This window comes from Tigriopus californicus, chromosome 1, assembly GCF_007210705.1.
Source record: "Tigriopus californicus strain San Diego chromosome 1, Tcal_SD_v2.1, whole genome shotgun sequence".
Lineage (NCBI taxonomy): Eukaryota > Metazoa > Arthropoda > Copepoda > Harpacticoida > Harpacticidae > Tigriopus > Tigriopus californicus.
The window spans coordinates 10,693,244-10,704,671 of NC_081440.1; the positions used below are offsets into that span (position 1 = coordinate 10,693,244).

An 11,428-nucleotide genomic window follows, 5' to 3' on the forward strand; every position below is an offset into this window, starting at 1 on the left:
TCGTTGCTACTGATCAGGCAGTCACCCTCCTCTTTTTTGGTGTACAGAGTTGTTAACACAAAATCCATTTTCCTCTGCCCTGAGGTCGGGCCAATGTGACATCTAGTCGTTATATGATCTGTGGCCACAACCCCCATAACCACAAATCGGCCTTGGCCTCGGCTGTGTTCAAGACAGTGGTGCCAGATGACTGGTAGAAATGTGCACCAAAAACGTGCCCTAAACCGCCAGACGAATAAAAATGGCCATTTCATCCCAATAGCACCAGGGGTGGCTAAACTTGAAAGTAAAATGGGTAAAATAGTTAGCTCTGCGTAGTGGGGAATGGTGCGGTCAAAATTTTCCTACCTCGGTTAAGACCCAACCGTATAATAATACGCATTATTGCCAGAAATGGAGACACTGATGAACAAGGTGATGGGGCCCCAAGACCCAACCAGAATTGGCACGAAATATATTCACAACTTAAATAGCGGGTCGATGGAGCTAGTTTAGCCCTATGAGAACTGATGAAACCATGTCGGCGTAAAACCTCTTTCAGCCGAATGCTCATTGCTAAATGATGATGGCTAATGGCATGGCAGCCTTGGTTTGTTTCAATTTTCTAACTTCAGATCTGGGTCACGCTCTTGTCAACAATAGCAAAAGAGAGACAGACAGACAGACGCTTTCTGAATGAATTGAATAAAAGCGATCATCTGTCACGCCTGCCCTGAAGTCCGGTGGCAACCCATCCCTCTCTCCCTGCCTGCATTCCTCCTCCTTCCCTCCATCATGCTCAACGATTCGAAGCTGACCGACAATCCGTTGTCCATTTCGTGGCACGATTCGGCGTGGATCCCCGTGCTGAATCCGCACAACGTGATGGATTACTTCTCGGAGCGCTCGAACCCGTTCTACGATCGCACTTGCAGCAACGAAGTGGTCAAAATGCAGCGTGTCTCGCCCGAGCAAATGGTGAACATGCAGGGCACTGAGTACTGCCTCCTCCACGTCCAGGAACCCATCCTCTACGTTATTCGCAAACAACACCGACACTCGCCCACCCAGGTAGGTCAATCAATAGAGAGAGAATAAGTAATGAACAAACACTCAGTGATTGGGCTCCTTTTTGACCTGGCCTTTTGCTCTACTTTTACCACTTTTACCACAGCTTGGGCTGAAGAAGCCACTCACTATTTCTCGTTGTAGGTGACGCCCTTGACGGATTACTACATCATCGCTGGAATCGTGTACCAAGCGCCGGATTTGGGCTCGGTCTTGAACTCGCGGATCCTGACTACCGTCAATCACCTCCAATCAGCCTTCGATGAGGCCAAATCCTATGCCAAGTACCACCCCTCTCGCGGTTATTGGTGGGACTTTGGGCCAGGACAAGTCCAAAAGAAGAAAAGCAAGACGCCGGCCGGCCCATCCACCGAGGAGAGTGGGCCCAATGCCGGTAAGAAGGCCAAGAAACGACCCGCTTTGCGCAAGGAAACCGAGCGCAAGGCCAAAGAGGAGCCCAGTTCCATTTTTCAACGCCGTCGTGTCGACATGATCCTGGATTTGATCACCCGAAAGTTCCCGCCTAAGCTGCCCACCACTGTGCCCACGGCATCGGCGGCCACGGCTACCAACGTGGCCGATAAAGAGACATCGAATGAGATCAAACTCGAAAAAGACGTTATTAAAACAGAAAATACGGTTACGACGGCCTCAGGGGTAAAACGAGAGGCCACACCAAACAAGAACACTCAGCCTGATGCCAAACGACTCAAAACTAATTAAGGAAAACTTGTGGTTGAATATGATGTGCTTTATTGTGTCTTAACTCATCTCATTTCGGATTATTTGATTGTGGGGGGTACATAAACTCGGTTGAAAGTCGTATCAATATTGGAAGGAGTTTGTGTGGTGTCGATCGTGAGGAAGGTGCAAGTGTTGGCTGTCTCGTCATAGATAAAACCCTCGCAAGACACAAGGCCCATCTGGTGGCAAGTTATGGCGCAGAACGCAGAGTTGGCTACCAGGGGAGTGGTAGGTGGGTCTGGTCGAATCAAGAAAGCGTCGTCCAATGTGTCGGGATAAAACGTGGAGGCTTGGGTCAAGCCTAGACACATTACCCAAACCAACGAAAGTCCCATGAACCAACTATTACGCATCATGGCGATTGACTAAGGCACTCGAGCCACAATTCACAGAAACAGAGGAGGTTCACGCTCGACTGCCGTTTGTTATGCATGGGTTACTTTATTCATTGCCAAAGCACATAAGTGGGAGAAGCTGTTTTAGTGAGTCCACAATTAGGGCGATTTTTTGAACATATCTTTAAGTGGTGTTCCTGGAGTGGCCGCGGCATCAAATGTTCCGATTATACAGGTTTGAGCCACCAAATCCAACTCAAATATGTCGCAGGTTGGCACCACCATGCATTGCGAGGCGCAAGCGATATACGATGAGGCCTAAAAGGGGGAAATTTCATAGAATAAATCTAAAAAATCGGGAAGAAAACGGCTTATTTTCAATGTGAACCCTACCTTCTTGGTAGCGGAGGAAGTCATCTGGTTGCTCGAATACTGGCCTTTTTCGAAGCGGCTCACAGTGGCTACGGCGGCGCATACGGCGTTCAAAGAAACAGATAGAACCAAGAACAAAACCAAAACTTGTAACTTCATTGTCTTGTCTCGCTCGATCATGAGATCAGACTGAAAAAAGATCCGCCGCCTTCTGCATGAAAACTTTAACGTTGCCTTAATCACTCAACTCGAACGGACATTTTTGAAACCAACGTGAGGCATTGTTTGTAGGTATATTTTGTTTGCGCTAAAACTGGGAATTACGATATCGATGATGAAGTTGTTGTTGTTGTTGCTGTTGTTCTTGTTGCTGAATGAGTCGATCAAGAGGAGAAGGTCCGCTGGATGTAGAATGCGGGACTGGACCCGCATCGAACAAAGATTGTGCCCCACCATTCCAGGAGGGACCTGAGAAAAGCGAGTAGGTTCCACCGGAATTGATACCGCTTTGGGCGGACATGGAGCCTACGCCCAAGTTAGGGCGATTTTGATGGCCTATCAAGTGTAATAACGAACTTCGGGAATCCGGACGAGGAGCATGATTGTGATCCATGAAGTTCGGGTTTAATCCCAGGGGCCCAAACGAATTGGAATGGGACATTCGTAGATTGTAAGACAAATCCGTTGGCGGTCTGATCATGGACCCACGGCCAAAGTTATTCTGGCTACCATTACCACTCCATCCGAACCCACCTGTCATAGGGCTGCCATTCAAGGACATAGGCCTCTCAGGTGCCGCTCTGGGTCGCATATTCAGGGTCAAGTTAGCCAACATTCTAGGCGGCGGGATACTGAAATCCGGTCTTGAAGGTCGAATGGGCCCGGGAGGAGATAACGGATGAAACTGGGAGGCTGGATTTGAAAGTGGAGGGGTAGCTAGACTGTTGCTGCTGTTGTTGTTGTTGCTGCTGCTACTGAGGCTCTTTGAATTGGGTGGTAAGGTGCTGCTGGGAGCTGGTTGTTTGGTTTGAGCTTGGCGCAGAATGGCCTCCATTGCAACATTCGTGCGGTGAGTAGACTTCTTTTTCATGACACTTACTTCAGGGACGGGAGATGGCTTGAGCACAACGGGTTCTTGGATGGCACTATTGCCTTCGCTCGAATCATTATCGCCGTCAGGATCCTCTTCCTCTGAACTTGAATCCAGGTCGGCAGAGTCAAGATCCTTGATTAGCTCTTGTGGAATCTTCTGCTCGATCGCTTCAAAGCTTTTCTCGTGCGAATTGGCTAGATCCTCGAAAGACTTGCACGCTATCACTTTCCGGCCACTGAAGACATCTGAAGCTAATTGCTCACCTAGTTTAAGAATGCGGTATGCTCTAAGCAGAGGAATCTTGGCCTTGAAGCTCTCATCGGCGAAGGTGGACACTTTCTTGAAACTCAAGCATTTCAAATTCGAGCACAGTGGAAGGAAACATTGCAAATCGTAATCTTCGGGCAAGGGGATACTGGCGAGCGATTCCAATTCCGTAATATGCTCCAAGGTCAAGGTTGATAGTTGATTTAGCAATCGACACAAACTTGGCCATATCTGTAAGCGTTTTAGAAACGCTTTTGAGTCCAGCACCTTTGGATTCAGGCAAATCCAGCTTAGAAGGATCTTAACGGCTGGTAGGGCGAAGTAGGTCAGTAAGGAATAATCCTCTTTCCATGTATACACCGGCAAAAGAAATGCGTTCAAAAACCCTCCTAGCAACTCATTGAGCAACTCCCAGACCTTCCTTTCGTCGGCCGTTCGGTCGATTTCATGTGGCCCCAAATGTTGATGGCTCAAGAAGAGACTAAGGGTGAGGATTTTGAACACTTCTTACCGTTTCATGCTTTCCGTGGCAATTAGACTGGTCATGGAGGAATTCAGAAGATCACAATACTTAGCCGCTGTTCGCAAATGCACGGCCGAATGAATGTAGGAATGGAATTGAAGCACGTAAGGCACAAATGTCTGGGCCGAAATGACCACATCTTTATAGGGAAGGGCTCTCCCTTCTTTTTGATGAAGTTCTTCGACCTTGGCAAACAGTTTCGAGAGATTCGAGGCCGCGGCCATGAACGGATGCTTGAGAGCCAGAGCTCGAACATAATAGAAGGCCGCAGAGAGGAGATCACCACTATTGCCTACAAGGAGGGCCACTTGGTTGTAGGCTTGTCCCGAGTTAGGAGCAACTTGAATTGCCTGAAATAAAAAATTGAGTATCGCTGTATGTAAAGCAAGTAAGTATCTTACTATTTCATTAGTTCTACGTTTCCTTACTTGTCGGTAGTAGCTTTCAGCATTGGACAGTTCCGCCCTGTATCGAGAAAGGTCTCCTAAATGGACCAAACAATACTGAATGAGATACACATAGCTTTGAAGGTCAGATTTGGACAGTTTCCCTTCAGGACCCTCAGCTCCAGCTGATCGGTTAAAGCCTCTGGCCACTCTCAACATGGGTAGATCAGCGACCACTTTAGGTCGCAGTTCTTCCAAAAATATGGTGTAGAACCCAGTGGCCATATGCGTGAACCAATTGAGAACTTGTTGAGCCTCGGCAGCTTTCTGTTTTTGAAAGCTAGCCCGATCTCGACCTGCGGTTTGCAAGAACGAGATGTAATCACGAAAGCAGGCATTCCACAAGTCCACCTCAACCTTCTTGTCCAAAGCGTAGTTCAAGTCGCGCAACAAGATCTGCTTGTACAAGTTTTGGAGCTCTTGATGGTCGGTCCAGAGAGACCCGTCATAGAAGACGTTTTTCCTTCTGGCCAAGAACGTGCGGATCTCATCAGCTTTGTGAAAAAGTTGAGCAACTGTGAGCTGCTCCTCTGGACTGTTGGATTTGACATTATCACGACCTTGATCGGCATTCTCATCATCGATGGTCATGATGCCGGGTGAAGGTTACAGCAAGAAAAGCAATGCTCTCCTCACTAATCATCCTCGTCATCGGCAGCCAGTTTCTGAGCAGCGGAAGCACCTGCTGTGACTGCGTTGGCCAGATCCTCTTCTTGAAGCCGCTCGCGAATCAATTCGGCAATGGCACGTTGAGTGCGGCGCTCGAGTTTCTCCAATTTGGGAGCGATGTCGCGCTTGAGATCCCAATCGATCTTTCTTGGAGCCAAATTCACGAAATCCTATTGACAAGACGAGGATAAACATTATCAAGGCCTCAACATTGAGTAATCAAGCAAATACGTCTGTTCATGGAGAGGGAGGAACTCACCAACTTATCGATTTGAATAGCCTCATGTTCACGATCCAACTCTTCTCTGACTTTATCAGTTACTTCAGCGGGTTCTGCCTCAGGCAAGACACCTTCGAACATACCCTCATCATTGGGCTTGTAGCTTCGAAACACAGGTCTGAAATGAATTGAAGGCCAATCAAAATGTGCATTCAAGACAAATTAAGATAAGCGATAGGACTCAAAAAGTCATTTGTTGCCTTTTGTTCCATATTTTTACGAAACTAAACATGCTTTTGGAACTTGACTCATTGGTCCTTGAGAACTCTCCAAGCTTGCTCTGGATTCCAACTGAAAACCTTGGTCCAAAATCATCCAAATACTTTTTTTTTTTATTAAAGTCTTTAATGCGAGATTCTGCTTCTCATTGGATCACAATAGTTTTACAATTTGTTCAATGTTACATATATATGCTGTCCCATTTAGGGTTCAGGGTCCCTTTTTAGATTTAAAGATTTAAAGATACGTTTGTTCGTTTATGAACTGGATCCAAAATTTGGAAGAAGGAGAAGAGAGACATCGCATGCTTAAGTAATGAAATAGACAGGGTACTAATGCTTCGAAGATTAGTACCACGTATCTACTTATCACTTCAAAGAGTATTCGAAATCAAGAGAGTTGTTGGATCTATCTGCACTTCAGGCGAAAAATTGATCATATACCAGAACACATTTTGTTGAAACAAAGATTCTGCTCATTTATTTTTAGACTGATCATCCGGTTCCCACTTTGCTGAGCAATATAAAGCAATGAGTGAATGACAATTTGGCTTTGAGTGATTCATGAATTCAAGTTCAAAGTCTTCGGGTGACTTGGTTTAGGGAATGGGTTTTCAAGTGCGTTTTGGCTTTTTCACCCGAGAACTTGACCTTGCCAACAGGCCGTTTTCTTCAATCAAAAGACGGAGTTTGACAGCTGTTTTGGCCAAAATACAATCTGTTACAAAATTGAGTTCCTACTCATTTATTGCTCTAAAACTGTCAGGATAGGGCCATTATAAACTCGGTCCATATTCCAATCGATCTGTCTCGGATGGAATGCCAACAACGTATTCAAAAAAGAACATCTTGGCTACCATAAGCATCAATTGAATCAGTGCATTTGCCCAACATTAGGGGCCGATTTATTCTGGACAATTAACGTATCCAATAGAAAGAGGATAGAATCGAGTCCGCGACAATATCCCGAAATCTTCTGAGGTGAGATATGAACAAAAGGCTGAGCTCCACATACTCTGTGCTATATTTCCACCTGAGTAGTTGAAGAGTTTTCAAGCCCAAAGAATCATGCAAAGAGCTACTAAGATACAAAATACCTCAGATGAAATTCCGTAATGCCCATATAGGTGAGATAAATACAAGGATAAAATTACACTAGAACCGAGGCAAACCAAACAAAGTAGCTTGCGGTAAGGGGCGGTTAACCTTTATTATTATTATTAATTTTTTTTACAATTTCAAATTTGACTTCATAACGCACTTTTTGTTAAGCATTTACCACCGTTTCTTGTACCTACGCTTCCCTATGGATTTTAGGAACAAGCTTAAAACGAAGACCAAATTATTTTTTCTCCCAGGTATATGATGTGGTTCCAAGCCATCAAATTCATTGCGATTTTGACCTCTTCAAATCAATATGATATAAAAACCATCAAGCAAGTACATACCCATTTGTAAACTATGGAATTTTGCTTCGCTAAATTTTAGTTTACATCAAGTGTAGGCGTAGTATCGCCCTTCAAATTCTTTTTTATCGCAGTCGTTTGATGCACGCAACAAGGACTATTAAACCGGCCTACCTTGCATTTCAATACCGGCTTTCAAAAGGGTGTCAATCTGATTTTGCTCATCGGCCAATTGGAAGTTCACCATGGTTATTGTGTCTTCATTTGAAAACCTTCAACCAGCCTCTAACTTCTTTCACTGTTTACATGTCTACTACGCCCCGCCTTCCAATCCGGACGCAATCTTACACAATCTCAGCCTGGCTTTCGACTTTTTGAGTATCGACCCGATGAAGTGGCCCAAGGTAGCGTCCAAGCCACCATTTGGAATCGCAGTAGTCTCTGGCTCAGACATTAGTTACCCTGGCCGATCATTGGCCAGCTTAATCGTATGAAATGCAAAACATTCACCGTTAACCATCTGCGAAACCGTACAAGATCATTTTGGATCCTCCCGACCCAATAGAGCGCTTTTCACTTGGAGTGGTATAGAAGGATTTAGGGCAGGATAAAGCCTATCCAGTCATCGATAACAAAAGAGAGTTGGGTAATATTCGAGCGTAACATGTAAGGAACATTGAGGCCAGCCTAGATGTTAAGAGAATATCATTTCATGGCTTCTGAACCTCTAGACTCATCCCATCCGAGCCTTTCACTTACTTGGGCAACTCTTGATTGAGCGACGTCTCGCTTTGAGAGGCGTGGGATTGGCCGGTTTTGGCCTTCTTGGCTCGGAGCTCGGCTAATTTGGCCTTTCTCTTGAGAGCCGCGGATTCCAACTGACCCACCGGATTGGACAACGACGATGACGACGACATCACCTCCACATGACACAAGGCTCAACGAACGTGGGTTATTTTGGCCACCCGATGCACGATGATAACGCGTAGAGGGCGATACTAATAATGTCAGGGGCAATTCTCACGTCCGACCCATTGGCACGTTGAAGTAAGTTTGACCGAGAAACAGCGTCAGACCTCAGGGCTACTTCATTGGCTGAACCATGCCAAGAGGGTCGGCCAGATAGACAAAACCAGGCCAATGGTTAGGACCAAATACTTTGTGGTAGATGATGAAATGTTCAAGTCAACAACCCATTTTGATGACCGTAAATTTAGCCAAGATGGGTTGATTTGGAGGATGATGGGATTGATATAAGTTTTAACGGAAGGCTAAAAAGGTAGAGATGTACTATTTTGGCAGCACTGAAAAGGCCCTGATCAAATCGGGAGGCGGAAAATGGTCATGAGAAAAACCTGAACAAAAATTAAGAGGCAAGGTTACTAGAGGTAGTGTCATAAAACAAACAGTTAACGATTCGAAATTACAGCAATTCCTTCGTTTTTCGAAAAAGGAACTGCAATCCCTTGGGGTTGAAAAGAAAATATCTTTTTTCAGGCTGTGAAAAGCAGCCACACTATGTTCCGGAATCGGAGAATAAAGTTAAAAAAGGTGTGGAAAAAACTTGAAATTTGTTGGATTATTGAGATATTTTGGTGCTTTTTTCACGAAATTCTTCATTTTTAGATTGATTCTTTTCTTGATATCAACGAAAATTTGAATTACAAAGCAGACTCACATCTACAATTTCAAACTCTGGTTAATGTTTTAAAGCATCCTGAAATCACGAATGATTCATAAAATCAATACCATTATTATGTGATAATCTAAGTCGAAGGCAGATGTCGAGATTATGTTCTGATGTTTGATACCAGACTGAGCACAGGAGATTTTTCAGCAAAACACAAAGGTGCATGGCGTGGAACTATAGTTATGCGTAAACCTAGAGACAGATCCATTTGGTCAGAGACCGGCGAGGTTGAGTATACGTCACCAATTTTGACCAATATGATTAGCCATCAATTTTTGATGTAGGAAGGTTTCCAAAAAAGTAGAGCAGGGAGTCAGTCATTTCTAAAAAGTACTCACACATTTGTTTTGCGTAAGAAGTTGAAGTTTTAGATAATTTATGACAGAAATAATCCATCACGGTCTTAACATGGTCTTGCAGATAAACAAACATAAAAATGAGAGAATATGCTTTAAGTTGCCTAAATCTATCTCAAGATTATTAAATGAACTATTTATTGCCCAAGTGCTATGGCACAATGAATCAGCCACCAACACTTATTGTGGGAGACATTTCAAATCCTCTATAGGTAAAATTCTGAACAATTCTAAAATGTAAATTATCATTTTACAGGAGGTTGTATGCTGTATGTTTGATAATGCAACACTTTTGGAATCATTATTTCCAATAAAATTTCTCGGAAAAGCACAGTTTTGCAAGGTTTTGATGACTTAATTTTAGCTTTATAATACAATTTAATGAAAAAAGATGATCATGAAGAGTTGCTGGCATGCTACAAGTATACAATTTATGCTCTCTGTTTATCCCTATTTGTATGTCAAAAGTGTTTATAGCTTTTCTTCATAGGAATATAGGAATGAATCAGAAGAGTTGGTGCTGCATTTATGGTGTTAGAACAAATCAGCAATAGGTTGTCCAGCAAAAAATACCTTGTCAAACAAAGTCCGGAATCTTAGAGCATATTCTTGTGTTTCTACGTTTCTTTGTTCTCAATGAGAGGAGGGTGAGGAGAATAAAGAGGACTGTAGTGACTTGTTTCCTGATAGATCCAGGTAAGCCACATGTGTAAATGTTGGTTTTAACCCCCTGATCTATATAATCTTCTGAAAAAATGGATTCAGAAAGAAATTAGAAAGGAACAAATATACTAGTAGCAATATAAGATGCCTCTATCTTTGAATCAATTAAGTTGCTTGTCTTTAAGGAAAAATTAGTAGCCTCCATGAAGTAAATATTGAATGGTGTTTCTCAGGAGAGCAGTCTTTCTTATAAACTGCATTAACTAGAGTTACAGTTATAACCTTTTTAGTTCTTCTGATTGTTATTTTTTGAAGTGGAGGCACTTACTAAAGCTTGACCGTCTCTGCATCCAGGGTTCCTTGGTAAAATGAAAGCACTTGCTTTGATTGAGGTCGTGGAACCAATTGAATTATGAGCAATTTTTGCACAGGCACAAAGCCTTGTCTCACTCTCGTCTCATCGTGAATCGAATCCTAATCTGCAAGACCACTTGCGTGTTATATTGATGGAAAGCTTTGCAAGGGGGAATATTGAGGCACACAACTTCCTGATTAGCTCCCTTTTTGCGCTAAATTTAGCCTGTTTCATGTCCAAGTTTTTCAAATTGGCAATTTAGCTTCTTTTTACCAAGCCTGAGGTTTGTAGCAAGTTAATCATTGGGCCATCTTGGGTTTCTAGACACTCTGAACCCACGTGACCTCTGACAACCAAATAAACCCCGAAAACTGCCTTTCTGTACAGATAACTTACGGCATGATCCATAGAAAAAGGTAATATACATCTTTTGGTTGTCTTTTGGTTCAAGTTTTTGCCTCAAAATGACAAAAAAACTAGTTCAAAAATTAAGTTAATCTGAAAAACTATTAATCAACCTAGTAATCCCATCATGTTGTGCAATTGTAGGGACCCAAAAGACCCAAATTACTTATTCCTTTTCCTAAAAAGTGGCCTTTAAATAATTCGGATTTCTCCTTGCAATGACAAGAAACTTCTTTTCAGCTGAAATGAAACATAAATAGTCATGTATATAGCTTGCAAGCTTGCAAGCTTTTTATGCATCAGCACTCCCCAAAAAGGGAAATTTGTCATCTTAAAATCTTGAGTGCTGGCCCCCTACCAGCTAAAGAGCGCAAAACAAGAGACAGAGTACATAAATGCTGTGCTCTAGTACTAATTTCTTCGACTTTTTCCCCATTTTTTAGTTATCCCTCATTGATTGACGTTTTTTTGCAGATTGTTCCGTCCACAATCGAGTACATCATCCTAAGATGACATGGATAAATGATGTACAAGATGAATGATTGTTCCCGGAACGGTT

At 43.3% G+C, this 11,428-nt stretch overlaps 3 protein-coding genes across 3 annotated transcripts; 1 reads left to right on the top strand and 2 right to left on the bottom strand.

Moving 5' to 3' along the window:
* Positions 1 to 643: 643 nt before the first annotated feature.
* LOC131882245 (mediator of RNA polymerase II transcription subunit 6-like) lies at positions 644 to 1,813 on the top strand. Its single transcript, XM_059229340.1, has 2 exons — positions 644 to 1,050; positions 1,192 to 1,813. The coding sequence occupies exons 1-2, from the start codon at positions 775 to 777 to the stop codon at positions 1,768 to 1,770; spliced, it is 855 nt and encodes a 284-aa protein (XP_059085323.1). The 5' UTR covers positions 644 to 774; the 3' UTR covers positions 1,771 to 1,813.
* On the bottom strand, positions 1,784 to 5,418 carry LOC131882220 (nonsense-mediated mRNA decay factor SMG7-like). Its single transcript, XM_059229306.1, is given in 3 exon segments — positions 1,784 to 2,444; positions 2,520 to 4,731; positions 4,810 to 5,418. Coding segments are annotated over 2 exon segments (2,535 nt in total). The 3' UTR covers positions 1,784 to 2,444; positions 2,520 to 2,805.
* A 44-nt stretch (positions 5,419 to 5,462) lies between these two features.
* LOC131882252 (coiled-coil domain-containing protein 12-like) lies at positions 5,463 to 8,490 on the bottom strand. Its single transcript, XM_059229350.1, has 3 exons — positions 8,160 to 8,490; positions 5,756 to 5,894; positions 5,463 to 5,666 (listed from the first exon to the last, which is right to left on the bottom strand). The coding sequence occupies exons 1-3, from the start codon at positions 8,315 to 8,317 to the stop codon at positions 5,463 to 5,465; spliced, it is 501 nt and encodes a 166-aa protein (XP_059085333.1). The 5' UTR covers positions 8,318 to 8,490.
* Between the last annotated feature and the right edge of the window lie 2,938 nt (positions 8,491 to 11,428).